Genomic DNA, 27,894 nt, shown 5'->3' with positions numbered 1-27,894 from the left:
GACGGGGAAGACCAGAGACTCTGCATGAGGCTAGAGAAGCGGCAGGAGGCAAAGCTGGCCTGGTAGGAGGGCCAGGTTATGAAAGTGTTTGCCACGTCCATGTTGGCTAGCACGTACAAGCAGGACAATGTTTTCTTCTGAAATGGATTGTAAAAAAAGAAGACGTCTAAGTAAAAAGAGACTGAGAAGGGCTTTTTTAAAGGTTGGATGAGAAGAGAGGGGCAGCTTTCTACGATGTCAGGGACTCTGCTGCCACAGAGGAGTGGATTTTCTCAGCAGAAAGGAATCTCATCTTAGACCAACCTGGTATGTTCCCTGAGGCTTTGCGATAATAGACGTTCCATCCCCGAAGGTGGTGCAGCAGCTGCTGTCCTCGCAGTTGGTGATAACCGTGGCGTAGTGTGCGCTTTCTATCCGCATGCACTTCACCTGCCTGGTGATAGTCTGAAGACCGTCGGCTACAAGCAAATGAAAGGTAAGTAGATCCAGTGGGATCCAGACATTGGAAACAGGCCCAAGGATTTTGCTGAGGTTTCCTGGCTGGCTGACCATCCCACGGAAACAACATAGTGGGAAAGTAAATGCGAACTCCACAGACTTAGAGTGTGGTCTACTTTCCTTGTCAATTCAGAATAATTCTTCCAGAATAAATCTTCATACTTACTGTGCTCCCTTGTTCTTATTACCTCTTTTATTTTGAAAAATTAGAAACATCCAGAAAAGTATAAAGTATAATTTAACTACCCATGCAAATCAAAATTCATACTTGTCAATATTTTACCATATTTGCTTCAAAATTTGTACATTAAAAAATTACAGGGAAGCGGACTTGGCCCAGTGGTTAGGGCATCTGTCTACCACATGGGAGGTCTGCGGTTCAAACCCCGGGCCTCCTTCACCCATGTGCAGCTGGCCCATGTGCAGTGCTGATGCGCGCAAGGAGTGCCCTGCCACGCAGCGGTGTCCCCCGCGTAGGGGAGCCCCACGGGCAAGGGGTACACCCCGTAAGGAGAGCCGCCCAGGGTGAAAGAAAGTGCAGCCTGCCCAGGAATGGTGTTGCTCACACGGAGAGCTGACACAACAAGATGACACAACAAAAAGAGACACAGATTCCCGTGCTGCTGCCAACAACAGAAGCGGACAAAGAAGAACATGCAGCAAAATGGACACAGAGAACAGACAACTGGGGGGGGGGGTGGCGGGGAAGGGGAGAGAAATAAATAAAAATAAATCTGTAAAAAATTACAGGTAAAAATGAAGTCCATTTTTCTCCTTATTCCTGGATTTATTTCCCCCTTGCAACCCTTTTTTATTTTATTTTTTTGAGGTACTAGGGCTGGGGATTGAACCCAGGGCCTCATATGTGGGAAGCTGGCGCTCAGCCACTGAGCCACATCGGCTCCCCTGAGTCGGTTCCTTCGTCTGTTTGCTTGTTGTTTGGTTTTTGTTTCTAGAAGGCACTGGAACTGAACCTGGGACCTCCCATGTTGGAAGCAGGTGCTCAACCACTTGAGCCACATTTTTATACTTTCATATAAATTTTTATGCTTTCATATAAATATCTGTATCAAGAACAATATATAATATTTTGCATGTTCTTTAAATATACATAAATTATATCTTACTTTATGTATCAATCTACACCGACTGTTCTTCGCTTAACATTATCTTGATATATGTGTGTATGTATCTGCTTGTGGGTGTGCATGTGTATTTCATTCCTTTTAATTATGCTACATACTATTCCTTTTAAGACTATACAACATTTTATTTTTCTATTCTGCCATTGACAGACATTTTTGTTTTTCCAGTGTTTCAATATTATATGCAGTGCCACAAGGAACATGTTGTAACAGTTTCTTTCGGCAAAAATGCAAGAGTCTCTCTATACATCCAGAAGTAAAGTTAGTGAATCATATGAACACACGTTTTAAATTTACTGAAAATTGCCTAATTTTAAGTTACCTTTCCAAGTGGCTCTTCTAATTTTCACTCTAAGCAGTGAAGTGTGAAGGTTACTCTTTTTCAACTCACTTGCCCATTCTGTTGCACATCATTTGGCAATGAAGCATTTAATGTATTAAACAAACTTAGGCATTAAAGAAAAGGGAACCGAGGGGATAATTTTTCTTAACAATATTTGTTTAAGTTTGGGTTAGGAAGGATGGCAGGCTTTTAGACTCTTAACAGTTTCCATCTAGTAAGCAGGTGCAGCTTTCTCGTCTACCACCTTTATTACAATGCTCAGACTTCAAGGTGGACCTGTTAGAGATCACCTGTTTATGCAGATCGGATGCCTTAAGGATCAAAAGCAACTGTTCAGGCCAGTAAAGCCATGGTTTTTAACTTTCCATCACCAGCTCATACCCCAGACCTTCAGGAGTGAAACCTGGAGCGACACGGTGACTGTCCTTCAGCCGTCCAGCGGCTGTCCTTCCTGACTCCGAGGCCAGCGAGCTCAGTCCAGTGCTTCACAGACCTGCTTGGGACCTCGCGCACGCGTGCTGCTTGGGGACCGACTATACCAAAAGCTTCTTTTTCTTACGTGTGTTCAACTACCCCTGCAGATCCCATCTATTTTAAATTAAAGAATTATAAACTCTTGCCATATAACTTGAAAAATGAAGCTTACGTGTTTCTTGATCGTCTGGAGGACTAATATGATCTTCATAAACCTGATAAAAGGTTGTGATTCTGGTACCGTCAGCGTGATCCACTATCCGAGTACCATCTTTTTTTTCAACAATGACCACTTTGTCTTCTCGAGTTGTCATAACCTGATACAAAGCAGAGCATAATCATTTGGCAAGGGTCAATCCCACCCGGGGCTATTCTGCCCCATTCAGTCCAAAAATGGCACCATCAAAGTCCTGGTAGTTTGTAAGTGAGAGCTTTATCTCACATACCTCACCTAGTCCTTATGCCTAGATGAGAGTCGGGCATAGGTATCCCTGCTTTACAGATGCCGAAATGTAGGCTCAGAGAAGCTAAGAAACTTGCTCAGTGTCACACAGCAAGGACGTTCCAGGTCTGGTATTTGGGCTAAGGACTGTCTGCCTTCAATGCTGGTGCTCCTTCCACTTTAGTATATTTAGAAGTAGACTTAAAATCGGGGCTGGGCTGACTGGTCTGTCTGGGAAACTGACCAGGCTCAGGGTCCTTGGGCACTGTTGAGTTCACTGGCAGGAACATGCCTGGGCTGCCCACACCGCTGTGAAGTGCCTGGTGCGCAGGATAGCAGCGCTCAAAAATTGGGAAACAGAGGCCGAGGCGTCTCGGGTCCAGATGGCCCACCTGTGCATACGTTCTTGTCCTCCACTGTCGTTCACGCCCCACGTGGGCTTGCGGGGCGCAAGAAGCTGCGCTGGGGTCCCTGCTGACCCCCGGCTGGGCAGACCCCGTGCCATCGTGCTGGGTTTCCTGCCCACCTCCTTCCCTGACGCTGAGGAGCCACAGCTGGGACTAAGCACACTAGATTGCGACTGGAGCCCTCACTCCTGTGTCAGCGGAGGGCATTACTGCAGACTGACAGAATGATAGAAGGTCAAGAAGGAAAACAGCCGCACCGCGCCAGATGGAGAGACGGGGCAGCCCGCTGCCCGCACAGGACGCCCAGGTCTCGGCCAGCGCAGTCCAGCCGAGCACGAGGGCTGACCGTGCCGTGCGGACTGGGGTAGGTGCTGCGGCTCCGCTGATGAGCAAGACTAAAGCGTGTCTACTCCCCGGGGGGTAGAGACCAGCGGCAGGACAGCCGTTAAGGAGGTGGCTGGAGGGGCGAGCAATTTAACCCAAGGAGCATGCGGGGGACACGTGTGCTGGGAGCGAGGGCTGCCACCTGGTCGGCTCCCGGGACGCCTGTGCTGGGACTTGGAGGAGCGGGCCAGAGCTCCGCAGGAGAAGACGTGTGCCAGAGACCAGGGCCCAGGCAGGCCACCGGGCGGCGGAAGCGGGGCTGGAAGGTGAAGCCTCAGACTGGGGAGGCCTTGCCGGGGCAGGGACCTTGGACTTCATCCTAAGGAAAGAGCACTGCTGCAGGGCTTGAAGTGCGTGGACTCCGTGGGAATCACAGAAGCATTTCAGTTAGTCCCGGCGGGTGATGCAGCCCAAAAGGACGTTAGACAGGCCTTCGCACGCTGTAGCTAATCCCAAGTGTGTGCGTGTGTGGACGTGGTGGACGTGGAGATGCACGGCCTGATCCCTCTTTAAGGAAAAACGTGCTCCCCAGCTGCGGGAAGCACGACAGCACACACCTCCGGCTCCCTCGTTCAGCTGCTGGGGCCCAGTGAGGCGGGGGCCCCTGGCCCTGTGGCGGAGACCAGACTTGGGCCTTGGGGCAGGTCGCGCTCGCTCCCGCGCTCCCCGGGGTGGCTGGAGCTCTGTGGGGTTTGCACCTCGGGTCAGCCCCTTCTGTGCCTGTCCTACTTTCTCCCAATTGCTTTCACAGATGGTGGTCCCTAAAAAATACCTTGTACCCCAAACCCCACCTCAGGGCTGCTTCTGGAGTGCCCAGGCTGCAACTCCAGTATTGAAAATGGTATAATGCTTGTTTTAAAACATCAGGCATTTTCTAAACTTGATCTGTCCCTAAGGGACACAGTGTTTCCCTGCAGAGTCAGGATGCCTGTGAGAACCAGGAAGTTTGCTATCTATGATCTGACTTAAGAATCTAGGCTATCAGAAGCAGGTAACAGTCACCTTCTTGTCTCTTTATGGAAGTCGCAGATCACTAGGTAAGAGAGAAATGCCTGATGATGATTATTCTAGGTCCTTAACATTGGCATTCTCAGCTAAGTGTGGATAACAATAAATACTGCTGCCTTACGCAGTGGTTCAGAGCATGCGTGCTGGAGGTAGACGGGCTGAGTTCAAATCCTGATTTCAAGGATGGCTGGGTGATGCAGGCAAGTTCCTTAACCTCTCTGTGCCCTAGTTTCCTCATCAGCCAATTCAGTCCGCCACTAGTACCTTCTTCAGGGATGTCGTGCTGTTGTGCAGATTAAATTGAGAGGATGCTGGTAAGGTGCTTGACACTTGGTCCATTATCAAGTTAGCAATTACTAATACTAGCTCCTTATGCGTTCTAAATTATTATTTTAGAATTGTTCAAACTTTCCATAGCATCTAGACATTTTCTGGGCACCATAGGATGGGATAATCATTATTACTCTTCAGTGGAGCATCTGATATTGCAGGGCTGGGTCTAGTAATGACAACTTTCTTCATTTTACGAATAAGGGTGCTCAGATTAGAGACTTGTCCTGAATCTTATGCACCGTGAGGAGTGTGACTGGGGCTCTAACTCAGCTCGACCTCGCCCCCACGACAGCGCCCGTTCCTTTACGATGCTCCAGTTCCTGACAGGGGTTGTAGGCAGACACATCTGTTTTCAATTTAGTTTCCTGTGATGATGTCAGTTTCTTGGGCCTTATTTGCACAGTGGTTAAACACCAGAGCTCTGGAAGAGAGCTTGCCAGGGTCCAAGGTCTGATTCTACCACTAGCTGTGTGATCTTGGGCAAGTTACTTAACCTCTCTGTAGTATAGTTGCCTCATCTGTGAAATGGAAACAGTAAAACATTGTTGTGAGAATTAAGTGAGTTAGTATGTGGAAAGCTCTGAGAACAGGATCTGGCATACAGTGAGTGCTCAGAAAATGTTATCAATATTATCCTTGCCATTATTACTATTATGTCAAATGCCTGGTGTTTAACTCAGGTTTGAATCCAATTCTCTTGGATGTTTACTGATGCTTCCATAACGGTGCTAGGGCCTAACAAGAGAAATTAAGAGTCATTTACTAAGACATCCTAGTCAAATTTGCATATTAAGCCAAATAGTCTACATCAGGGGCTGAATTAAGGTGAGTTATTTGAAGCGATAAAAAAAAAATCTCATCCTGAGATGATACATACTTTGAGTCTCACTAAAAAGGTAACTAGTAAATGAGGTAAGAGATTATGAAATTATTTCAGAAGTTGGCTGAGGAAGAAAGGAACACATCTTTGGCTGGAAAATGTAATTCATCTCAAAAGCAAGCAGATATCTTGTTTTTGCCTAGAAATGTGGGTGTAAACAGGGTAGAAGTCCATCAGCCAGACATAAGGCAACTGAAGAAATTCTGCCTCTTACTTAGATTCAGAGGGTGCTACAAAGCTCATAAGATGTTAGAGGAATAGCTGGGGAATGGAGAGTGCCCAAATTTTCGTCACTTTGTAAATTAATGCCCATGACGGTGGGGGGGCAAATAAAATAATGAAATAATGAATGAGAAACTCCCAGCAGCAAGCCTGGCACGTCGGAGGTACTATCGTTCATCCCAGGGGTTTTGATTTCCTATTACAAACAAAGCCATCATTTTGTATACTCCTCTTTTGTTCCTTATTCCCATGCTACAAATAAAATCTTTTGTACAGTTGTTCTAAGGTAGTGCTGAGTTCTTGAGGTCTTTGAAGTGAATATGACTTATCTCCTTAAATATATCATACATTCCTTGAAGCCAAAGATCATGTACAAATTTCTATCATTCACTACAGGTGGAAAGAAAAAAGTGGGAAAAAACCATAGATAGCCCCTTCAGGTCTAGAGGATAAGACACATACATTCAGCATATGGAAATAAATTACATAAGTCTTTTAAATTGTATACAAAGTTTGTAACTTGCCTCTCACTTCAAAAATTAATGTATCTTGATACACTACGTTGGTCAAATAAACCCCAAAACGTTTTTAGATTTGGAACAGATGGATTCACCCATCCATCCCCCGTCCATCCTCCATCCATTCATTCCCCCTTTACGTAGCAGATATTTACTGAAGTTTTGTTATTTGCCAGGCTCTCTTCTAGGTACTATTTTAGAACTCTAACGATTTTTAAATTTGCGATAAGACAGTAGTTTGACATACTGTTTCATTGATCGGATCTGTTGCCTGGAAGGACAAGAGCGGGGTCAAGTCCGTTATTCTCTCGACGCCTTTGGTGCCGATCCGGTTTCCTTCCGGTGTGGTTGTGTACCAGGTGCCGACGTGAGCCTCCACAGGAGACACTGTCTGAACCATCTCAGGGGGAGCTTCGTGGATTTCATTCTTGTGTGTCATGGATTGATTTTTGTGAGCTTTTCCTGTAGCAGTTCGAGCAAAATCAAACACAACACTATAATTATAATATCAATTATATAAATCACTCAGTTTTGATACAATCCAGACTATCTCAGACACTGTGACTTAGACAATACTTAGTAGTATTTCATAAGTTATATTATTACTCAGCAGAGAAAATATCAGGTTATGAGTGTCTTAATCGTGGCACTCGAACCTTGGCTGGATTCCCACTGTGTCCCCCCAAACATACACACAGATCTGTCCATGGCACAGCAAGACCTGGCCAGTTTCTAGATACTTTCGAGTCTTGCTTATATCCCCCCGGTTTTCAAATTTTGGGTTCTGTACCCTGAGTTTTAAAGGCCACTCTTTTCCTATATATCTGGAAAACTTTCAGACACCTTTTGACTAATGGGACTCTGGCATTTTACTAGATTTTTAGCTCTTTTCCCACAGTTCTGTCATTCTGCCTGACATATACAAGAAACACCTTCCTTCAGCTCTGCATCTGGAGAACCTTCTAAGCTTGGCATATTCTTGGCATCTCACTAGGGAAGAGGAATTTGTACAGCTTAATTACTACATTGAGGGAAGCGGGCTTGGCCCAGTGGTTAGGACGTCTGCCTACCACATGGGAGGTCCGCGGTTCAAACCCAGGGCTTCCTTGACCTGTGTGATGAGCTGGCCCATGCGCAGTGCTGATGCGCGCAAGGAGTGCCCTGCCATGCAGGGGTGTCCCTGCATAGTGGAGGCCCACGCACAAGGAGTGCGCCCTGTAAGGAGAGTTGCCTAGTGCGAAAAAAGTGCAGCCTGCCCAGGAATGGAGCCGCACACATGGAGAACTGATGCAGCAAGATGATGCAACAAAATGAGACACAGATTCTGGGTGCTGCTGACAAAAATACAAGTGGACACAGAAGAACACAAAGTGAATGGACACAGAGAGCAGACAACTGGGGGGCGGGTGGCATGGTGAAGGGGAGAGAAATAAAATAAAAAATAAATCTTTAAAAAAAAACATTGCTACATTGACACTCATCTGGTACATTCCTCTTTCAATACCACCCCATCCATTTGGAACAAGAAAATAGAACTGAAGATTCTGCCATGGAACTCATTCCCTCTCTCAGGTTAGATTTACTCTATTTGCATGAATAGTTATGAATAATCTGTAGATTAGAGTCGCTGGTGTTATCAAACCTCAGTGATGAGAATCAAATACAAGCAAAAATAACAAAAGAATATTAAATCCAGCAAGATTCTCCAGATTCAGACCATGAAACACACTCAACAAATGTGGGTAAACAAAGAAGACAGATACATTAAGCTAAGCCCTTTCGTTGCCCTAAGATTTCACTGGGACCCACCTCTACTTCCAGAGCATTGGTGGGAGTGAAAATGGTGTCACTTTCTGAATGGGTAGAGAGAAGGTCCTCTAGAAATGGTAGACATCAGAAATGCTCTTCTATTTCTTCTCCTTTTCTCCTATTCTTCTGCTTTGTCTTTCTTATTTTTTTTTTTCTCAAAAGAGTTAAGTTATGGGAAGGGTATTTTAGCATAGGAGATGATGTAAGGAATAGACTGGGGATGAGGAATAACCTGGCTTGTGCAAACAACTGCTGCAGGCCAGTGTAATTGGAGGATAAATTTCAAGCAGGTTTTGATTGAGAAGAGACTAGAGAGGCAGACACTGGCTCAATCAAATCAGCCTCTCTGGTATGTTCTGGACTTCATCCTGTAGGTGGAATTTAATAACTAAAGAGTTGTCAGACAGATTGTGATATGGTCAGATTACTAGATGTTTTTGGCAAGATTATAGAAAATTGATAATAATGAAAGCAGAGCGAATATACAGGAGGCAATTGAAAAGGTAGAGTAAATGTGGTAGTAGTGATAAAGAAATATAATTTGGTACAAATGTACATTGGAGAACAAATTTGGATAAGAAAAGATAATGAATATGGAAGGTGAAGGAATAAGAGGGAGAAAAGATCATAGACTGATATACATTCTGAAATATTAATCAACTATTGTCTTCTATTATTAATTGTACGGGCCAATGAGCAAAGAAAACTGGTCAAGTAAGGTCAATTCAAGCCCAGGAATAAACCCAAAGAGGTAAAAATAGCATTGAAGTTGGCTTTTGCTTCGTGAGTCTTTGTCAAACTGTTGATTTTTGAGTATTAGTTTTCTCAACATTGTGGGACTAAGGGAGAAATGAAAACCAGAGCCTGTCTAAGCTAGAGGGGGAGATTTTTAAAAAAATTTTAAACATTTTAAAAATTTTAGTTTGTTTTTAAAGAAGCTTTAGATTACATAAATGTGAGAGAAAAAATATAAGAGAATTCCCATATACCTCAACCCTCTACCCCTCCCATACTTTTTCCCATTAACAATATCTTTCTTTAGTGTGGTACATTTGTTACAATCAATGAACACATATTGAAGCATTGCTACTAACCATGGTCTATAATTTATATTATGGTTTACACTTTGCACTGCACAATTTTATAGGTTTTGACAAAATGTATAATGCCCTGTATCTGTCATAGCAATGTCATGCAGGACAATTCTGATGTCCAAAATATTACACCCCATATTAAGGGGCATAATATGATGCCCCATATTACACCTATTCTCCCTCACCCTCCCTCTGGCGACCTTTACCTTTATATCAATGTTACCAGTTCTTCCATTGCTAGAATAATTCTAAGTCTACTTTAGTCCATACTTGCATTCCTCTTTATGTTCATTCATTCCTCAGTCTTGATATTTTGGGATGGTGAAGCCCACTCTTTTTCTGATTGAGAGAGGGCTTACTCTCCTTGGGGCAGATGGATGGAAATGTCTTGCTTGCAGTTGCAGATACTCTCTGTTTATTGGGAGGGGCATATCCGTCATCATCCCTTTGTGAGTTGTGCTGGGCGAGTTGGAGGGGGAGTTTAATATGAGAGCCCTCCAAAAAATCTGAGACCTCAGTGTGGCAGTTTGTGACAATTTTATGAATCCTAAAAAGAGAAAGATCATGTTTGTAAACTAATCTAGCCCTTTGGGTGTGATACCCTTTGATTGCATTACATTCAGCTGAGTGGCTTTTGATTAGATTATTTGAAAAGATTGCTTTGGGCTTTTGATTTGACTATGTCAGTCAGAGTGACTCCGGTTGAGTCCCCGCCCCCTTGCTGGGTCTGATGTAAATGGACACTCAGACAGATACAGGAAGAGAAGGCTCTGCCAGTTTTGGTCCTGCCATGTGAAGAAAGAAGAGGGCGCAAACAGTTGAGGCCCAGGGGAAAGATGAGCCATTCTAACTGACAGCTTACAGCTGAGTTTGAGAAGAGACCAGAATTGTCAAGACTGATATAGGAGGCCGAGAGAAAGAACAAACTCTATGCTGGGAGAGAGAGGGGACTACAGGATCCCTTAAGCACAAAGCCTCAAGAGGTTGGCCCATGGAGCTCAAGAGGAAAGGGTGAATCTGGAGGGGAGGGCAGAGGCCAGTCAGAGATTAGTGGCCATCTTGTTTCAACATGTGGCAATTGACTTTGGTGTGAAAACACCTCTAATGGTGCCTTGAGTGGGACTTTTTATGGCCTTGGAACTATAAGCTTTTACCCCAAATAAACACCCATTATAAAAGCCAGCAGATTTCTGGTACTTTGTACTGACACCCCTTTGACAGACTAATACTCTCATTTTAAGGGTGGCTTATTAATATTAATAAGCCAATCCCTTCTCCCACCTCACACTCACCCCAGGACTGCCAAAAGAAAGTTGTCTCCGTTTAATCTTGGTGTTGAGCTGAGAGGGCAAAAAAGGCCTTTGAGGATAAACAGCCACCGCAAACAAAATTTAGGTCTTTTAGGTTGCAGCTAAAATTAATACTGCTTGGCTGGCACAACCAGAAATACCCTAAATTAATCATTTAAATTTCTCCCAGACTATTGTTTCTCCAATAACCTGCTAAGATCCTTTCCTGAAGAAAAACACCTATATTATCTATCTATCTATCTATCCATCTATCTATCTATCTATCTATCTATCTATCTATCTATCTATCTATCTATCTATCAGGCACAAGGAATTTAGAATTAAATCACTAAGGAAAAAAAATGATCATCTCATAGTCAAACACCCTGGAGACAAAACCAAACAAGGCAGAGAAACAACAGAAGACATTATTTAGAATAAAACTCAGAGAGCCAAAGAGATAGAAATTTTAAAAGAGAGGCTAAAGGCCTCTAATATATATTTCGCTGGAATTCCAGAACAAGAGAAAGAAATGGATCAAAGACAATATTTGAACGATTATGATTGAGAATTTTTCAGAATCAATGAAAGTCATTGATCTATAAATTCAAGAAACCCAATGTATTCCCACTTGAATAAAGAAATGCATAGCTAGTTAAGCCATATATAATTTGATAAATGAAACACAAAGAGAATATTTTAAAGGCACTTAGATTATCTTCAAAGAAGAACAATTAGACTAACAGCCAACTTTCCAACAGCAACATTGGAAGTCAGATGAGGATGGAGGAGTATTGTCAAAATACTGAGAGAAAATACCTGTTAATGTAGAATTCTATACCCAGTAAAATTATCTTTCAAGAATGAAGACATGGAGAGGCATTCTCAGAAAAAAACATATTGAGAGGGTTTGCTGCAGCAGATCCCCACCACTGAAGTAATTTTCAAAGAATGTACATCATACAAAAAAAGGAAAGCAAAAGTTAATAAGAAAGATCTGAGATGCAAGAAGAATTGGAAAGAAACTAAATGCGTGAATAAATATTAATATAAAGTAGCATTGATTATATCAAACAAAAATATCTTGTGGAGTTACAAAGACAAGATCATAATTGAATATGTGACCATAATATCATTTAAATTGGGAGGGTATAATTTAAATTAGAATATTCCAAGATCCCTATGATGTTTTTGAAGCAAGATAGATGTATTGGTAAACTTTAAACTTGATAGATAGCATGCATGATAAAATTTCTAGGGAAATCCACAAAAAGTAGAGAAATATTTTAATATAAATTTCAAACTAGTAGAGAAAAAAAGGGGCCAGGGAAATAGTCCAAAACAAGGCAAATAGGAAAGAAAATAAAAGCATACATCAGTCATGACAAATACAAAGCAAAAAAGAAGATAATAGAAATATATCCAGATATATCTATTTTTCAATAAATGGACTAAAAGCTCCAGTTAAAAGATAAAAATTGTTAAACTGAGTTTTTAAAACATCCACATATATGCTGCTACATTAGACACATTTAAATGTAAGCCACAGAAAAACAAACTGTAAGTGTGAAAAAGCTATACTGAGAAAGTAATAAATAATCAGTGAGATGGCTATACTATATGAGGAAAATAGCCATTGAGGCAAATAATAATTCTAGGATAAAATGTTATTGTATAATGATAAATGTTAAGTTCACCAGGAAAATATAACAATTCTAAATTTGTAAGAATCTGAAACCATAGCCTTAAAAAATGTACACCGGAAAATCTGACAGAACTATAGAAAAGAAAAAAATTATTTTAGAAATAAAGATTAAACTGAAAGAACCACAGGATTGAATCCTTCCTTTTGAGCAAGAGATTTAAACATATTTCTTTAATTAAATTGATATAATAGATTTTGAAAAACCTGTAAGGATATAGAACAGGAATCAGCAAACTTCAGCCTGTGGACCAATGATAGCCGATGTCTGCTTTTATACAGTTTGTGAAGTAATGTTTTTTACCTTTCTAAATGGTTGAAAAATATTTTAAAAAATAATATTTCATGACACATAAAAATTATATGGAATTCAAATTGTGTCCTTAATAGTGTTCATAAATAACATTTTATCGGGACACAGCCATGATTATCTGTTTATGCACTGTCTATGGCTTCTTTCTTTTACAACTGTAAAGTTAGTAGTTGTGACAGGAACCATATGATCCACAAAGTCTAAAATATTATCTTGAACTCTCATAGAAAAAGTTTGCTGAACTTGGTTACAGATATGGATAACACAACCAACAAATTTGATCTAATAGAGGTTAAGAGAACACTGTAACTAATAACTTCAGGATACATCCTTTTCAGGCACACATGGAACTTAAACAAAACTGAGACATTTGACCATATATGAGGCCATAAAACATGTTCCAACAAATTTCAAAGAATTAATTAAAAATCAATTATAAAACAAAGTAGAAATATCCCATAGGTTTAGAAATTGAGAAACAAGTTTAAATAACTAATGAGTCAAAGAAGTCATCATAGAAATTAGAAAATATTTAGAATTGAAAAAGAAAAAAAATACTAAATATTAAATCTTGTGGGGTGGGATAAGTGCTTCCTGAATGGCAGAATAAAGACATCCAAATATTTGTTTCTCCTCAAATAATAACATTGGGAAAAAAAGTTAAAATCAATTTTTTCAGAATTTGGAAATCAATCAAAGGATCAAAAAACAATCTGGGGAAATTCAAGACAAATGGCCGATCTCAGTAATAAAAGTAACTTTGTGGTGTTACCACCTTGAATAGTCCTGGCCCCCTGACTGCGTCTTTCCAGTAGCGTTGAAAGCCAACAGCCTCACTATCACAGTGCCTGGGAAACCAACAGCCTGGCTGCCGCTGGATAGGGCAGATTGGGCCTGGCACTCTCTGCCAAAACGTCATCGTTAGAGAATTGTCATTGTTTGACCTGTCTGGCAACTCCCTGGAAACCCTCACTCTGACCTAACTCAAAACTCACTTGGTTTGATTTTTTTCCCCCCTGGGAACTTACTGAAAACAATCAGTGGAAATTTTTAGCAATGTGGCTGCCTGAGGCAGCAATAACAGTTGGGGAAATTTGTATTTCTCTAAAGAAGATATAGAAATGGCCAATAAGCCAATGAAAAGATGCACACCATCATTAGCCATTAGGGAAATGGACATCAAAACCACAATGACAGCGGATTTTCATACCCGCTGGAATAGCAGCTGTGGTGGTTTGGAGTTACGTGTCACTGAAAACCATGTTCTCGGACTTAGCTCACTCCTGTGGGTGTGAGCTCTCGTCAATGGGATCTTTTGATGCAGTTACTGCAGTTAAGGTGAAGTTAGGAAGGGTCTTAATTCTGTTACTGAAGGCTTTACAGGGAAGGGCGCATAGAGGGAGCAGCCAGAAGCAGAAAGCCAGCAGATCCCAGGAGAGAAAGGAGAAGCCTGGGGAGGCCAGCCTGTGCATTGCCATGTGACAGAAGAGCCAAGAGCCAAAGACGGTAAAGAGCCAGCTCCACGTACCAGTCCTGTGGCAGAAAGCATCGCCGTGATGACGCCTTGATTTTGGACTTCTAGCCTCAAAACGGTGAGCCAATAAATTCCTGTCATTTAGGCCAACCCATTGCACGGTATTTGCTTCAGCAGCCAAGCAAACTAATATAGTTACTACTTATAAATGGAAAATAAGAATTAGAGAGGACATGGGAAATAGGAACACTCATTCATTGTTGGTGGGAATGTAAAATGGTGTAGCCCCTATGGAAAAGTTTGGTGATTCCTTAGAAAAGTTAAGTATAGAACTACCATATGACTTGGCAGTTCAACTTCTAGTAACATTACTCCAAAATATTGAAAGCAGGGAGTTGAACAGATATTGACACACTAATAGTCATAGCAGCATTATTCACAATTGCTAAAAGTGGTAGCAACAAGTGTCCATCAATGGATAAATGGATAAACAAAATGTGGTAAACACACACAATGGAATATTTAGTCAGCTGTAAAAAGGAATGGGGTTTTGTGACAACATGGATGAACCCTGAAGATATTGTTAGAACCAGCTGTACAGGGACAAATATTATATCATCTCACTCATATGAAATAATTAGAATATACAAATTCGTAGAGTCAGAAATTAGAATACAGGTTACTGGGGACAGGGGTGGAGATAGAGAACAGGGAGTTAATCCTTAATTGGTACAGAGGTTTCTGTTTGGGGTGATGGAAAAGTTTTGGTAAAAACATTGTGAATGTAATTAACACCACTGAATTGTTTATTTGAAAGTGATCAAAATGGGACATTTTAGGACATATATATGTTGCTAGAATAAAAATAAAATAAGAAAACATAAAAATGTACAACACAGAGATTAAACTCTAATGTTAACTAAGGACTACAGTTAGCAGTATAATTATAGTATCGTTTCATCAATTGTAAAAAGAGTACCACATTAATGCAGTGTTAATTATCAGGAAAACTATAGGTGAGGGAGGATTATGTAGGAACTATACACTTTCTGCATGATTTCTTTGTAAACCTACAAGAGCTCGAATTAAAATGAAAAAACAAAGGACTCCATCAAGAAAGTGGAAAGATAACGCACCAAATGAGAGAAAATGTTTACAAATCATATATCTGATACAGAACTTGTATCCAGAATATACAAAGCACACTGACAACTCAACAATAAAAAAGTAAATAACCTGACTTAAAAATGGGCAAATGTCTATTCCTCTATTTGAAGGAATATTTAGACATTCCTCGAAAAAAGATATGCAAGTGGCTAGTAAAGACATTAAAAGTTTCTCAAGGTCATTAATTATTAGGGAAATGCAAATTTAAATGATGAGATACCACTTCACACTCATTAGAATGGCTGTAGGCAGACAATACAGTGTTGACTAGGATGGGGAGAAAATGGGACCCATATATGTTGCTGGTGGGAGTGTAAGATGGTGCAATAGTTTCGTGAAAAACAGTTTGGCTGTCCTCCAAAAATTAAACATGGTATTACTATATTATCTAGCAATTCTACTCCTAGGCATATATCCAAGGGAATTGAAAACTTATGTCCACATAAAATCATGTATATTAAAAAATTAGCAACATTATTCATAACAGCCAAAAAGTTGAAACAACCTAAAAGTCCATCAATGGATGAATGGATAAAGGTGGCATATCCATCCAATGAAGTATTATTCAGCCATAATAATTAAGTTTTTATACATTCTGCAACATAGACAAAACTTGAAAACATTTTGCTAAACGAAAGAAACCAGTCATAAAAGATCATATATTGTATTTTTCTATTCATATGAAATATTCAGAATAGTTGAATCTAGAAACATAAAAGGGAAAGGGGGAATGGGGATTGACTGCGAATCGGTTTTGGGTTTCTTTTTAGAGTGATGAAAATGTTCTGAAATTAGATAGTGGAATTGGTTGCAAAAGTCTGTGATACTTATTGTACACTTTAAATGATGACTATTATGATATGAGAATATTATGATATGATATATTGTATATCTCAATAAAGCTGGTATTTTAAAAATTACCCAGTGAAGATAAAGGGGGACTTTGAAGGAAATTTACAGCCATTGAAGCTTATATTAGGAAAGAAGAAAGCCTGAAACTTAATGAATTTAGTATCTACCTTAGAAAGACAAAACGAATAGCAAAGTAAACCCAAAGATAGTAGAAACATAAGATATTATATTTCTGCCAGGCATGAGGCAGCAGCATATTTGTAAATTTTTCCTCTTCTCATCCTGGTAATCATAATGAACAGTAATAAAAGTGAAAAAAAATACAGTAATTACATTTTCAGAAAAGCTAGGAGACCCTCAAACTCCACTTGGGTGTAAGTGCTGTCAAAAGCACAGTTGAAGAGCAAGTCTCCTGAAGTAGATAGCGCCACAGGAATCTCAGAATTTTCCAACAGGTAATTTTCCCCAAGGACATGATTCTGCCTTGAGAGAAAACTGTGGAGCAGTATCTAAACTGAATATAGTAGAATCCTAAAGGAAGTGGAGAGAGAAAGTTTGGAATGTGCTGGGGTGAGGGTAGAAGTGACTGAGAGAGCATTGGTAAAATAAAAGTTCAAAAAAAATGTATCTAAGCAAACAACCCAATTAAAAATGCAAAAGACCAAACACCTCACCAAAGAAGATATATAGATAACAAATAAACACATGAAAAGATGCTCAACATCATATGTCATTAGGGAATTGCAAATGAAAACAAGATACTATGTATTTATTAGAATGACTAAAATACAAAATCTGGCAATACCAAATGCTGACAAGGGTGTGGAAAAACAGGAGCTCTCATTCTGTGCTGGTAGGAATGCAAAATGGCACATCACCTTGGAAGACAGTCTGGCAGTTTTTCTCAAACCTGAACATACCATACAATCAGTAATTTCTTTCCTAGGTATTTACTGAAATGAGTTGAAAATTTCTACCCACAAAAAACTTACACAAGAATGTTTATAGTGACTTCATTCATAAGTGCCAAAACCCAGAAGCAACCAAGATGATCTTCAGTAGGTCCATGGATAAACACATTGTGAAACATTCATACAATGGAATATTATTCAGGGATAAAAAGAAATAATCTATTAAGCCAGAAAAAGAAATGGAGGAACCTTAAGTGCATATTGTGACATGAAAGAGACCAGCCTGAAATGACTGCATATTCTGTGATTCCATCTATCTGACAAATCCTGAAGGAAAAAAACTATAGAGATAGTAAAACAATCAGTGCGTGCTGGGGGTCTGGGGTGGGAGAAGCCCCAGGATGAGCAGGTGAAGCACAGGGAAGTTGTGGGGTGGTGAAGTCATTCTACATGACGCTACCTTGGATCCATGGTGTTACGTACTTGTGCAAACCCACAGAACTGTGAAGAGTGAGGTCTAATGCAAACCATGGGTTTTAGTTAATAATAATGGGTCAGTATTGGTGCATCAATTGTAATAAATGTACCACACTTAACTCAAGATTTTAAAATAGAGGAAAGTGTGAGGTGGGGAGAAGGGGAATACAAGAACTCTCTGTCTTATCTGTTCAACTTTCCTGAAAATATAAAACTGTTCTAAAAGTACAGTCTATTAATTTAAGTTCTGTTTTTTTTTTTCCACTAGGTCCCTGGGGGTACCAGGGATTGAACCCGGGACCTTGTACATAGGAAACCAAATACTGAGCTACACCTGCTCCCTCAAAGTCTATTAGCTTAAAGAAAGTGAATTTTTCACCTTGGCTAGCAGGACTGTGAAGAAATCTATAATGCAGTGCCAGAGGCAGATGCCTTCTGGACCCAGCAAGTTCTAAGTCCTCTGGTGTGTCGGCAAAGGAGCAAGCCCTTGAACTGGGAAGTTTATAAAGCTATAGGGGACTTTACTCACTTCGTCAACCAAGAAACTTTAGCTACTCCTAGAGGAATATCTATTTCATTACTTTTCAAATAATTTCTTCAATATTTGAATTATTTACATTTATAAATGTGCTATGCTATTTTTAAAAAATTTATTTATCTCCCCCTTCCCCTAGATGGCCCTCTCGTCCTTCTGCTCATTGTCTGCTCACCTTCTCCAGGAGGCGCCAGGAACTGAACCCCAGACCTCCTGCATGAGAGGCGAGTGCCCAATGGCCAGAGCCACTTCTGCTCCCCACGGGCTGAGGCAGCTGCTGGCTCGGGGCATCTGCTCATTGCAGCCAAGGCGACATCTAGCTCATTGCAGTATTTCATTACATTTTGACTAGCCATTGTCCTGAATGATACTGCAGGGACAGATGCAGGGCATTATATATCCTGCCATAACCCACTGAATGGACTGGGGGCGAGTGTAAACTACAATGTAAACTATAATCCATGTGGAGCCGCAGTGCTCCAAAATGCATTCACCAAATGCAGTGAATGTGCCACAATGATGAGAGAGGTTGTTGATGTGGGAGGAGTGGGGTGAGGGGGGTGGGGGGTATATGGGGACCTCATATTTTTTTAATGGAACATTTTGTGTGATTTATGTATCTTTGAAAACAAAAGATAATTAAAATAAATGGGAAAAAGTGACATCTAATGAAAGCTTTTCTATTCACCGTCTTTCCTTTCTGCTTTGGAAGTTGCTGTATGAGGACCTGGAGCTGATGTAGCCTTCTGGCACCTATGAGGAAATGGCCAAGAGAACCACAGTGATGCCTGCCCAGAAATTTGACATCACGATCTCCAGAACCAACCCTAAAACAGCCCTCCAGGCACCAGAGACAACGCTGTGGAGGAGCACGTGGCATGGGACATGCTCATTGTGTATCCCGAAGAGGAAAAGGTAGTTGAGGAAACTACGTATGTATGATGTGATTCTCATTAGAATTCATATCAGGTATGCACACATGTATACACACGTATATGAGCATATTCATAGAAAAGGACGAGAAGTGCAATAATAATGATAGTGAGTGTTTGTTAAGCACTTGAAGCCTGTATTAAATCCAGTATAAATTGAGAGGCTTCAGTTATTACCTTTTTTGGTGATGACAATCTCAGATGGCACTGTTTCTGATTTTTGCTGAGAAGCCGAGTCCATCAGCTCTCCACTACGAGGGGTTGGTGGCATTTCAGGAGGGGCACAAATGGGACCTGAATCGGGACTACTGCTCACTGCCCCATCTGCAAAGAGAATCTGAAGGAAAGTCAAAATTTCTCAGTAGTCTCAGAAACAAGGAAGAGACAATAACGTTAATAAACATTGTGCACCAACCTGATATTGGTTAAAAATAATCCAAAGGAGAGATGACATTTGCAGATCTCCTGCCCCGGTATCTCAAAGCATATTATAGAAGGATGGATTTGGAGCTCAGAGAGAATAGCTTAACAACCAGCCCAGTAATATTATTTTATGTTTTCCATTTACTCTCTTTATATGTTCCGTTTCCTTTCTTTCTATGTCCTTTTGATAGATTGATTTTTTTTTTTACCTCAATTTCCCACCTGCTTCCTATGCAATTGGGAAATTATTCAATTTCAGTTTTTCTAATGCTGGTTTTTAAAGCTTTAACACACATATGTAAATGCTTAGTTTCTATTGACATCTACCTAGTATCTCTGTTATCTAGTATCAATATCTACAGCTTCCCCACACACATGACAAGAACCTCTGACTTGGAGTGTCAGTGCTGCTAACGAGAAGTCTAATGTCCATCTGCTTTTTATTCTTCGTAGGTAACTGGTTCTCCTCAGGAAACTTTGGGGATTGTCTCCTTATCCATGAAGTCCAAAAAGTGCACCATGGCATGTCTGAATATGGATTTTTAAAAAGAATAATTGGTACCAATCCTAATTGGCACTTGGTGGCCCTGCTTAATCTGAAGTATCCTTTTCCTTTATCCCCTGGGAAAACTTCTCCTGTTATTTCTTTGGTTATATTCCCCTTTCATTCTCACTCTTTTCTTTTTCTGGAAATTCTATTATACAGATCCATTTTCCATGTCTCTTAAATTTTCTCTCCCTCATTATCTACAACCCCCCCCCCACTTTGATCTTTTACAATTGTTATTTTTTTATTTTTTTCTATTGTAACTTTAAACATGATTTTATGGACTGGAAACTTCTTAAGTCTCTGTGCATATTAAAAATTTTGCTTACTTTCAATATTTTTGTTGTTTATTTACACTTATTTTTAAGTGCAGTTTCTTCTCTTGAATTTTGCACTTTGCTTTCATTGGATTGGTTTTCCTCAAAAGCTGATGGTTCTTGGGTGCATGTTGATATTCCTTATTGAGAAGCCCTGCTTACTTCCCTGGGGAGGCGGAAGTGTCTCTTCACACGTGCTCCTGGACCGTTGGGGAGGACGGAGCAGGGCATGTGGCTTCTGGGTATGTGGTTCTGGTTTCCCCTCCTCCAGGTAGGAGCAAGGAGCCCGGGACACTACCCTGACGTCCCGAACCCTGAGCGCCGTCTGTGAAAGGTCTGTGCCCAAAGATGTACTTACCAAATCCAATGGATGTGTCATGATGATGGGAATGAGTGTTGCTGGGGGGGGGGGAGAGGTGGGGTGGGGGGGTGGGGTTGAATGGGACCTCACATATATATTTTTAATGTAATATTATTACAAAGTCAATTAAAAAAATAAATAAATTAAAAGAAAAAAAAAACAACAAAAAACAACAACAAAAAAAACACCCCAGTTTGGTTTTTTAACTTCACTGCAGGTTTTTCTCTCCTATGTTTTAAACCTCAGTCTGATCCCATTTGACATGCATTTTCTAGGAATGTCCAAATTTTCTGGCCCATTCATGACATACTTTGTGGCTACCAAGAGCTGTTATGAATTTATTAAAGATGTTTTTATATATTTTTAAGTTTCCCTGAGGGGGGTGGGTGAACTCTGTGTTCTACCTGCAATCTTGGATTATGGGAAGAACCAGTTTATTTGAATCCTGTATTACATGCTGTTGTGGGGTCTTTCCCCGCTCTCTAACCCCACTACTCTTCAGTTGTCATTTCAAAGTGTCGCGACACTTTGCAATGTGGGTTTCTCTGTTGCATTGCAGTATCGCCGCTTACCCGTATCCCTGTCCGCTGCTTTGCAGCAGGGCAGGGCAGCTTGTCAGCATCTCCTCTTACCTGCGTGGATCCGTCCAGCATGTGCTTGACAACAGTGCCTTGACTGGTGACAACCCTCGACAGCTCCTGCTCGGCGGGCGGCATGACGGTTTTGTAGAACTCACAGTGCTTCATCTTCTGAGGGTAGCTCTGTCGCACTAGGATGTCCCAAGTGGGCTCCTCGTCCCCGACGTTCTGACCTTCAACAACAACAACGCTTGCCGTTACTGGGCCAGGCTGTGGGGCTGGGATTTTGTTTTCTTGCTTTAATTCTTCTCCTTCTTTGGTCTGGATTTGGGCAATAGGGCAGTGTCCACATCGGGGCAGAGGGCTGGGTTCTTGTTGGCCTTGTGTAAACAAAGGCCTCTACAGGCACACAATGGGTGCCTTTTCCTCGCCTAAGGCATTGTCTCTCCTGGGGCTGGGACCTGGTGGGAAGGCTGTGAAGGAAGGAGATGGCTGTCTTACATGCCTCCACCTCCCCGCTTGGTGCTGTTCCTTCACGCTTAAATAAACGCGGCTGTCCTGGAGCATGTTGCTTCCTCTGGCTTGCCCTTCCTAGGCAGGCCACTACCTTCCAGAGTTAAAATAATCCCCATCTGTGACCAAATCCAGCTGTCCCTGTGTTCTGTTTCCAGCTGGCAATCAAAGAGAAAAGCACCTGATCATCTCTTTCAGAAAGAAAGTCCTGTTGACTGAGACTTTCTGGCACACGATAGCTACTTAGTTATTGCTAACTAAATAATTTCTTCTCATTTTATAAAATGACTTCTTAGATCTGTAAAGCCTCAATGCAAAGGAATGAGCAAATCATGGTGGTGTATCGAGGGCTACATCAGGTTGGCGAGAAAAATGTTTTGGAATGGTGGCCTTCACGACACCCCTCACTCACAAGAGTAATAATAAATGATAAAAGAATAAACACTTACTGAGAGATTGCTATGTTAAAATGTTTATATATGTATTTTTTTCAGTTTACCTCTACATCCCTTTAAAGTAGGTATTTTCACTTTTTTTCATATGAAGAGATGGAGGCTGGGAGGAGTGATAAATTCTCAAAGGTCACACAGGCAGTAAGTGGCAGAGCTGGAAACTGAATCATGTCTGTGCTTAACAATTATCTTATACTGCAAAAACAACCATGATTTATTATGCTTTTGAGATTAACCTGCGCTGATGCACACAGCTTTAGGTCGTTCATTTTGTGTTCTATGGTGTTCTAAAAATATTTCACAATTTATTCATTATCCCCTTTGTTGATAGTTAACTTTTTAAATTCTGGTTTTAAAAATATTGATAGTATTAAAATGAGCCTTTAAATATATTCCTCCTTGTGTTACTGCGCAGAATATCTCCAAGGTATACCTCAACAAGTAGAACTGCTGGGTCTGCAGCGTCAATGGCTACGGCTACACTGCTCTTCAAAGTGACTTCTCAAATTTATATCTCCCCTGTTAGCAGAAGAGAGTTCATTTCCCCATCTTTGGCAAGACTTTTTACCAGACTTCTTGATCAGTTAACAGTCTGATGAGTATCAAAAGTAATTTCTTGTATTTTAAGTTTAAAAGTCTGCTGGGTTCTTTTGCAGTGAATTTCTTGTTATATGTGCTTATTCTTCTTCTGGGTTATTTTCCATTTTCTTATTGATTTGTAGTTATTCATAAATTCTGGATATTAACTTTTTATTTATAACTTTTAATTGCGTGGTTTTGTTTTTTACATTGTTGATATCTTTGTAACGTTTTAGGTAAACATAGTCAAATTTGTCTATATTTTTCAATTATGGTTTAGGTTTATTTTTTATTGGTTCTAACTAGAGATCACAGACATTCTGTTCTAAATTTTTTTTTAGCTTTTCATGTATAAGTGTTCAATCTATATGAAAGAGATTTTTTTGTATTGTGTAATTATACATATTTTTCCTAGATTAATAACCAAAGAACCTACTAGATAGTTTATTTTTTCCTAATCAATTTTAATGCCATCTCTGTAATACATTAAGTTTCCATATTTGTGTATATCATTTTTTGTTTTTGGATACTTTATACTTCTGTATAAATATATATATTTTTAAGAGTAGGGTTAGAGTATCTTGATATCTGGTGAGTGTTTCCACTTTTTTTGTTTCATTGATTTTGCTAGTGTACAGAAATGCTAATGATTTCTGTATGTTGAACATTCATTCACCTGGCAAACCCCAGAAATTTTTACAAATTCCAGTAGTTTGTTTGCAGAGTTCTGGATTTTTCTAGTAGACAGTGATATTGAATGATAATAAGAACTGTTATAATCTTTATGCCTTTTTCTTTTTAAATGTGTTGTGTTGATTTGGACCACAAATTCAATAATGAATAGAAAGAGTTCTAACAGGGGTCCTTGTTATGTTCTTAATAGATTTTCCTTTGTTGTATAGTTTTAAAATATTTAGCTTTTCTTTTGTTTCCAATGTCCACAGACAAGGTTTAGTTGGGTTTTTTTTTTCCGGAGGTCCCTGAGATTGAGCCCAGGACCTTGTACTTGTCAAGCAGGTGCTCACACTGAGCTACAGCTGCTCTCTACCACAGGTAAGGCTTATAAGCTACAGGTATCCATTTCTGAAAATCTGGTAAAATTTTCCTATAAAACTTTCTGGTTCCAGTTTTATTTGGAGGGAAGGAGTAGAGTGGTGAATATTTTCCTTTGCTGGTTTAATTTCCTGATTTAATATTAGTTTTATATGTTTCTGTTTTTTTAAAGTCTAATTGTATAATTTTAATTTTTTCTAAAGTTTATTCGTTTCATCCAAGTGTTCAATTATATAAGAACATTATTATTATTATTATTATTATTATTTTTACATACAACCACCACTATCACAACCAAAAAAACTAACATTTGAATTCCAGGTTATAAATCATTTTCTCATTTAATATTTAACACACCTGTTTTGTAGATATTGTTATTTTATAAATGAAGAAATTCAGGCACAGAGGGACTGTGCAAGGTCACCCAGGAAAGAACTCAAGTCTAGGCGCTTTCTTTTTACACCACATGACCTTCTCTGTCGTGCCCAAGGCTGTCCCTCAGGAAGATATTGCTACTTTGGCATTTATGTTGTAATTATGTTCAGATTTGGATTAGGGTATTCTTAACATATAGAAGATTTAAAAATAGTTATGTGTTTCAGGTAGGGCTATTAGCAACCACAGAAAGATGAAAATATCAGGGAAGAGAAGGAAACTAACGAAAAAGATGAGTAGAAATGGAACAGGTCTTAACCTAGGGTATGGTAAGAGGAACAAACTAGCAAGCAAGTGAAGATGCCTTTGACCTTGAAAACAATAGTCCTCTCAGTACACACACAGCATCTTAGGCTTTAGAGGCCTTTTAGCACAGTGGGGCACATCACGGAGAACCTGGCCCCCAGATCCTTGGATATTGAGACAGAGGAAACTGGTCTCTTTTTAATATTTCAGAAAGCCTAGTGAAAAGCAAAATAGATCTGAGATAAGACAATATAGGTTAACTACTGCCTTTTAGTTTTCTTTTCTTTTGGTTTGCAAAGAAAAAAATTGAGTAGGTATAGGTATATTGTTTTTCAAATATGGTATATCTAAGGGAATTATAAAAAAGGGAGGGATACGTGGTTGTGAAAATATCGGGATAAATTACAGCATTTATCAGTTGAGAAAACATGGTCTAGAAACACAGAGTTCACTCTGGAGTGAGCTTTGGAATTTAAGTCCCAGTTCAATTCAGTGCTTGCTTTGTTGCATCTCCTACTTCTATGGAATAGTGGGTCTCTAACTGATATTCAAGTTCAGCTGCTAATGCGGATGTTCCATTAGGTTAGGTAAAGAATTTCTACTTGTGCTCATTTGTATATCTTAATAGGTTAGGACCCATGTACAGGGTCAGTATGAACAACACACTATAAAATTATATATATCTGGGAATAAAGACTGACTTTGGATTTAGTCACCCATTTAACCAGCATTTTATCTATATATATACTTTGTACTCGTGTCCTTTGTTTTGCTCAGACTAGTAAACTACTGTACCTGTGACCAGCACTGGCCTTGCCATCACTGGCCTTGAAATGGCATGCTTGCTCTAATACCTAGGAGCTGGGTGACCTCGAGCTGTCATTATTTGAAAATAGCCTTATTGTTCATTATCTACAAGTAGGAAAGTACACAGTTTTTGATGGTGATTCAACTGTTTTATGGATGGTTTTTGCCCTGTCTCCACGCCCCACCCAAGGAGAACTTACCTGGAGGCTCTTGCCCAATGAAGGTCAGCAGGAGCCCATTGGGGCAAGATACATTGAGGTTTGGGAATGTGGGAACATAAACTGTCTCTTGTGAAACGGGTTCTGGTTCTGCTTCTTCCTACAAAGTAAATGATTAAGCATGTGACTCATTGCTTGCCATTTTCCAAATGAGTTCCTGAGTTATTCTGACTCAGTAAGGACTTGCTGAGTGTTTGGAGGTGACACGACCAGAGCTAGGTGGCCTCTGCCGTGACGTTTATATTCCACTTGTAGAATGGCACAGGGACATGTGAAACAGTTAAATAACAGTGCCGAATGGCTTTTACATCTTTCCTCAGGAAAGGGAGCTGGCAAATTTAAGGAGAACAACTGGGAAGAGATTCATGGAGGATTTAGGGCTTGTGCCAGGCCTCGAAAGGTGCTTCTGCTTGATGTGTGTGCATGGGAGACCAACACCCTCACTCCCTCCGTGAACTTCTTATCATCTGGATGCTAGAGATATTATACTAGTAAGATTTGTGTCCTTATTTTTCTGTAATGACCATGTAGTGCTTTTATGGTAAGTGAAAACAACAAAAGAAAATAAAAGACCCTATCAGAGAAATTTTTATAAATTAATGAGAATTTGGGTGTCCTATTTAAGAGGGTCTACCTAATTTTATGCCAACCATGCCTGATTCCCTTGTTTAGTTATGTGTACTCAAGAACAAGTTATTCAGTTACTTCCAACCAATCTCTTATTAATAATCATTTCATGTTTTCCAACTGGTTCTTTCTTGTTAGCCTCATTTTTGGATATTTAGTTTATTCTAACAAGTCTTCTGTTGTTGATCATTTAGATTGTTCTTCCTTTTCTTTTAAACTAACAAAGAAAAAACATGAATAATTAGCTGAAAATGCAATAAAAATACGTGGAAAAAGCTTAATAAATTCTGTGAAATGAATAAATCTATCATACCAAACTTATCATTACATACAAAACCAGTAATCATCCTCCCATCATCCAATTATCATTATTTTTTTTTAAAGTTGGGTGAACCAATTGGTTTGCTACTAAATTGCTTTTAGGTAAATAAGTAAAACTGATTATTTAAAAATGAATTATCTGTAGCCATTCTGTTCAACACTTGGGACATTTTTCTTAACAAGGGTCAAGTGGTCTGACATGAGGAAACTTATCTATTAGAGCCATGTAAATGTGGTGCAGGAGCTAAGTAACACTTAAAATCCATAGTTTTTAAAGGCTCAGAAGCTAAAATCCAGTTCCTGACAGCTTTTTAACTCATTTTTTCTTCTTACAAAAGTTGAATATTTGTACATTTATTTTAATAGTGAATACCCAGAGCATCAAGATTTGATCAAGAGTTTCTTTCTTGACCCCCTTTAACAGCCCTCTATTTTTTTATTAATTAATTTTTAATTATTATTTTAAAAGAAGCTTTAGATTACATAAAATGTTACATTATAAACATAGGGGATTCCCATATACATCCCTCCCTTTTTCCCCATTAACATCTTTCATTAGTGTAGTACTTTTGTTACAATTGATGAACACATTGAAGAAATGCTACTCACCATGGTCTGCAGTTTACATTATGGTTTATACTTTGCACTGCACAATTTTATAGGTTTTGATAAAATGTATAATGGCCTGTATCTGTCATTGCAATCTCATGCAAAACAATTCCAATATCCCCATAATGCCCCATGTTATACCTATTCTTCTCTCTCCCTCCCTGCAGAACCTCTGGTGACAACTGCTTTTATATCAATGTTATGAGTTCTTTCATTACTAGAATAATAATGTCTACTTTAGTCCATAGTTGCATTCTCACCTTATGTTCGTTCATTCCTCAATCTTGAGGAGTTTGGGATGGTTATGCCTACTCTGCTTCTGATTGGCAGGGGGTTTAGATCTCATTGGATCTAAGAATTTATTAGATAACAATAAATTTCACAGAATTTATTAAGCTTTTTCCACTTAATGTTTTTGTTTTTAATGCATTTTCTATTCTGCTCTATTAGGAAAATGGTTAGAGTCAAAGAATGTGTGTGTGTGCATGTGTGTGTATGATGGAGTGCTGGAGGTAGAAAGTAGACTGGTCTTAGACCAGAGTGAAGTGGGATGGCTTGTCCCTAATCTTTCTGGATTCTCAGCACATAAATATTTATAT

General features: G+C 39.8%; 1 protein-coding gene across 4 annotated transcripts in view; it reads right to left on the bottom strand.

Annotated features, from left to right (window-relative positions):
* SPAG17 (sperm associated antigen 17) overlaps nucleotides 1–27,894 on the bottom strand; it is a 284,808-nt gene that overhangs the window by 83,155 nt on the left and 173,759 nt on the right. For all 4 annotated transcript variants that reach the window (XM_058302965.2, XM_058302966.2, XM_058302967.2 and 1 more), the window contains 6 exons: nucleotides 25,721–25,838; nucleotides 21,490–21,668; nucleotides 19,387–19,546; nucleotides 6,902–7,116; nucleotides 2,633–2,777; nucleotides 304–458 (listed from right to left, as the gene is read on the bottom strand). In XM_058302965.2, coding sequence (XP_058158948.1) covers nucleotides 304–458; nucleotides 2,633–2,777; nucleotides 6,902–7,116; nucleotides 19,387–19,546; nucleotides 21,490–21,668; nucleotides 25,721–25,838 — 972 coding nt within the window. The remainder of the gene's footprint in view (nucleotides 1–303; nucleotides 459–2,632; nucleotides 2,778–6,901; nucleotides 7,117–19,386; nucleotides 19,547–21,489; nucleotides 21,669–25,720; nucleotides 25,839–27,894) is intronic.

This window comes from Dasypus novemcinctus, chromosome 9 (genome assembly GCF_030445035.2).
Source record: "Dasypus novemcinctus isolate mDasNov1 chromosome 9, mDasNov1.1.hap2, whole genome shotgun sequence".
Lineage (NCBI taxonomy): Eukaryota > Metazoa > Chordata > Mammalia > Cingulata > Dasypodidae > Dasypus > Dasypus novemcinctus.
This window is presented reverse-complemented; position numbering and strand designations above follow the sequence as displayed.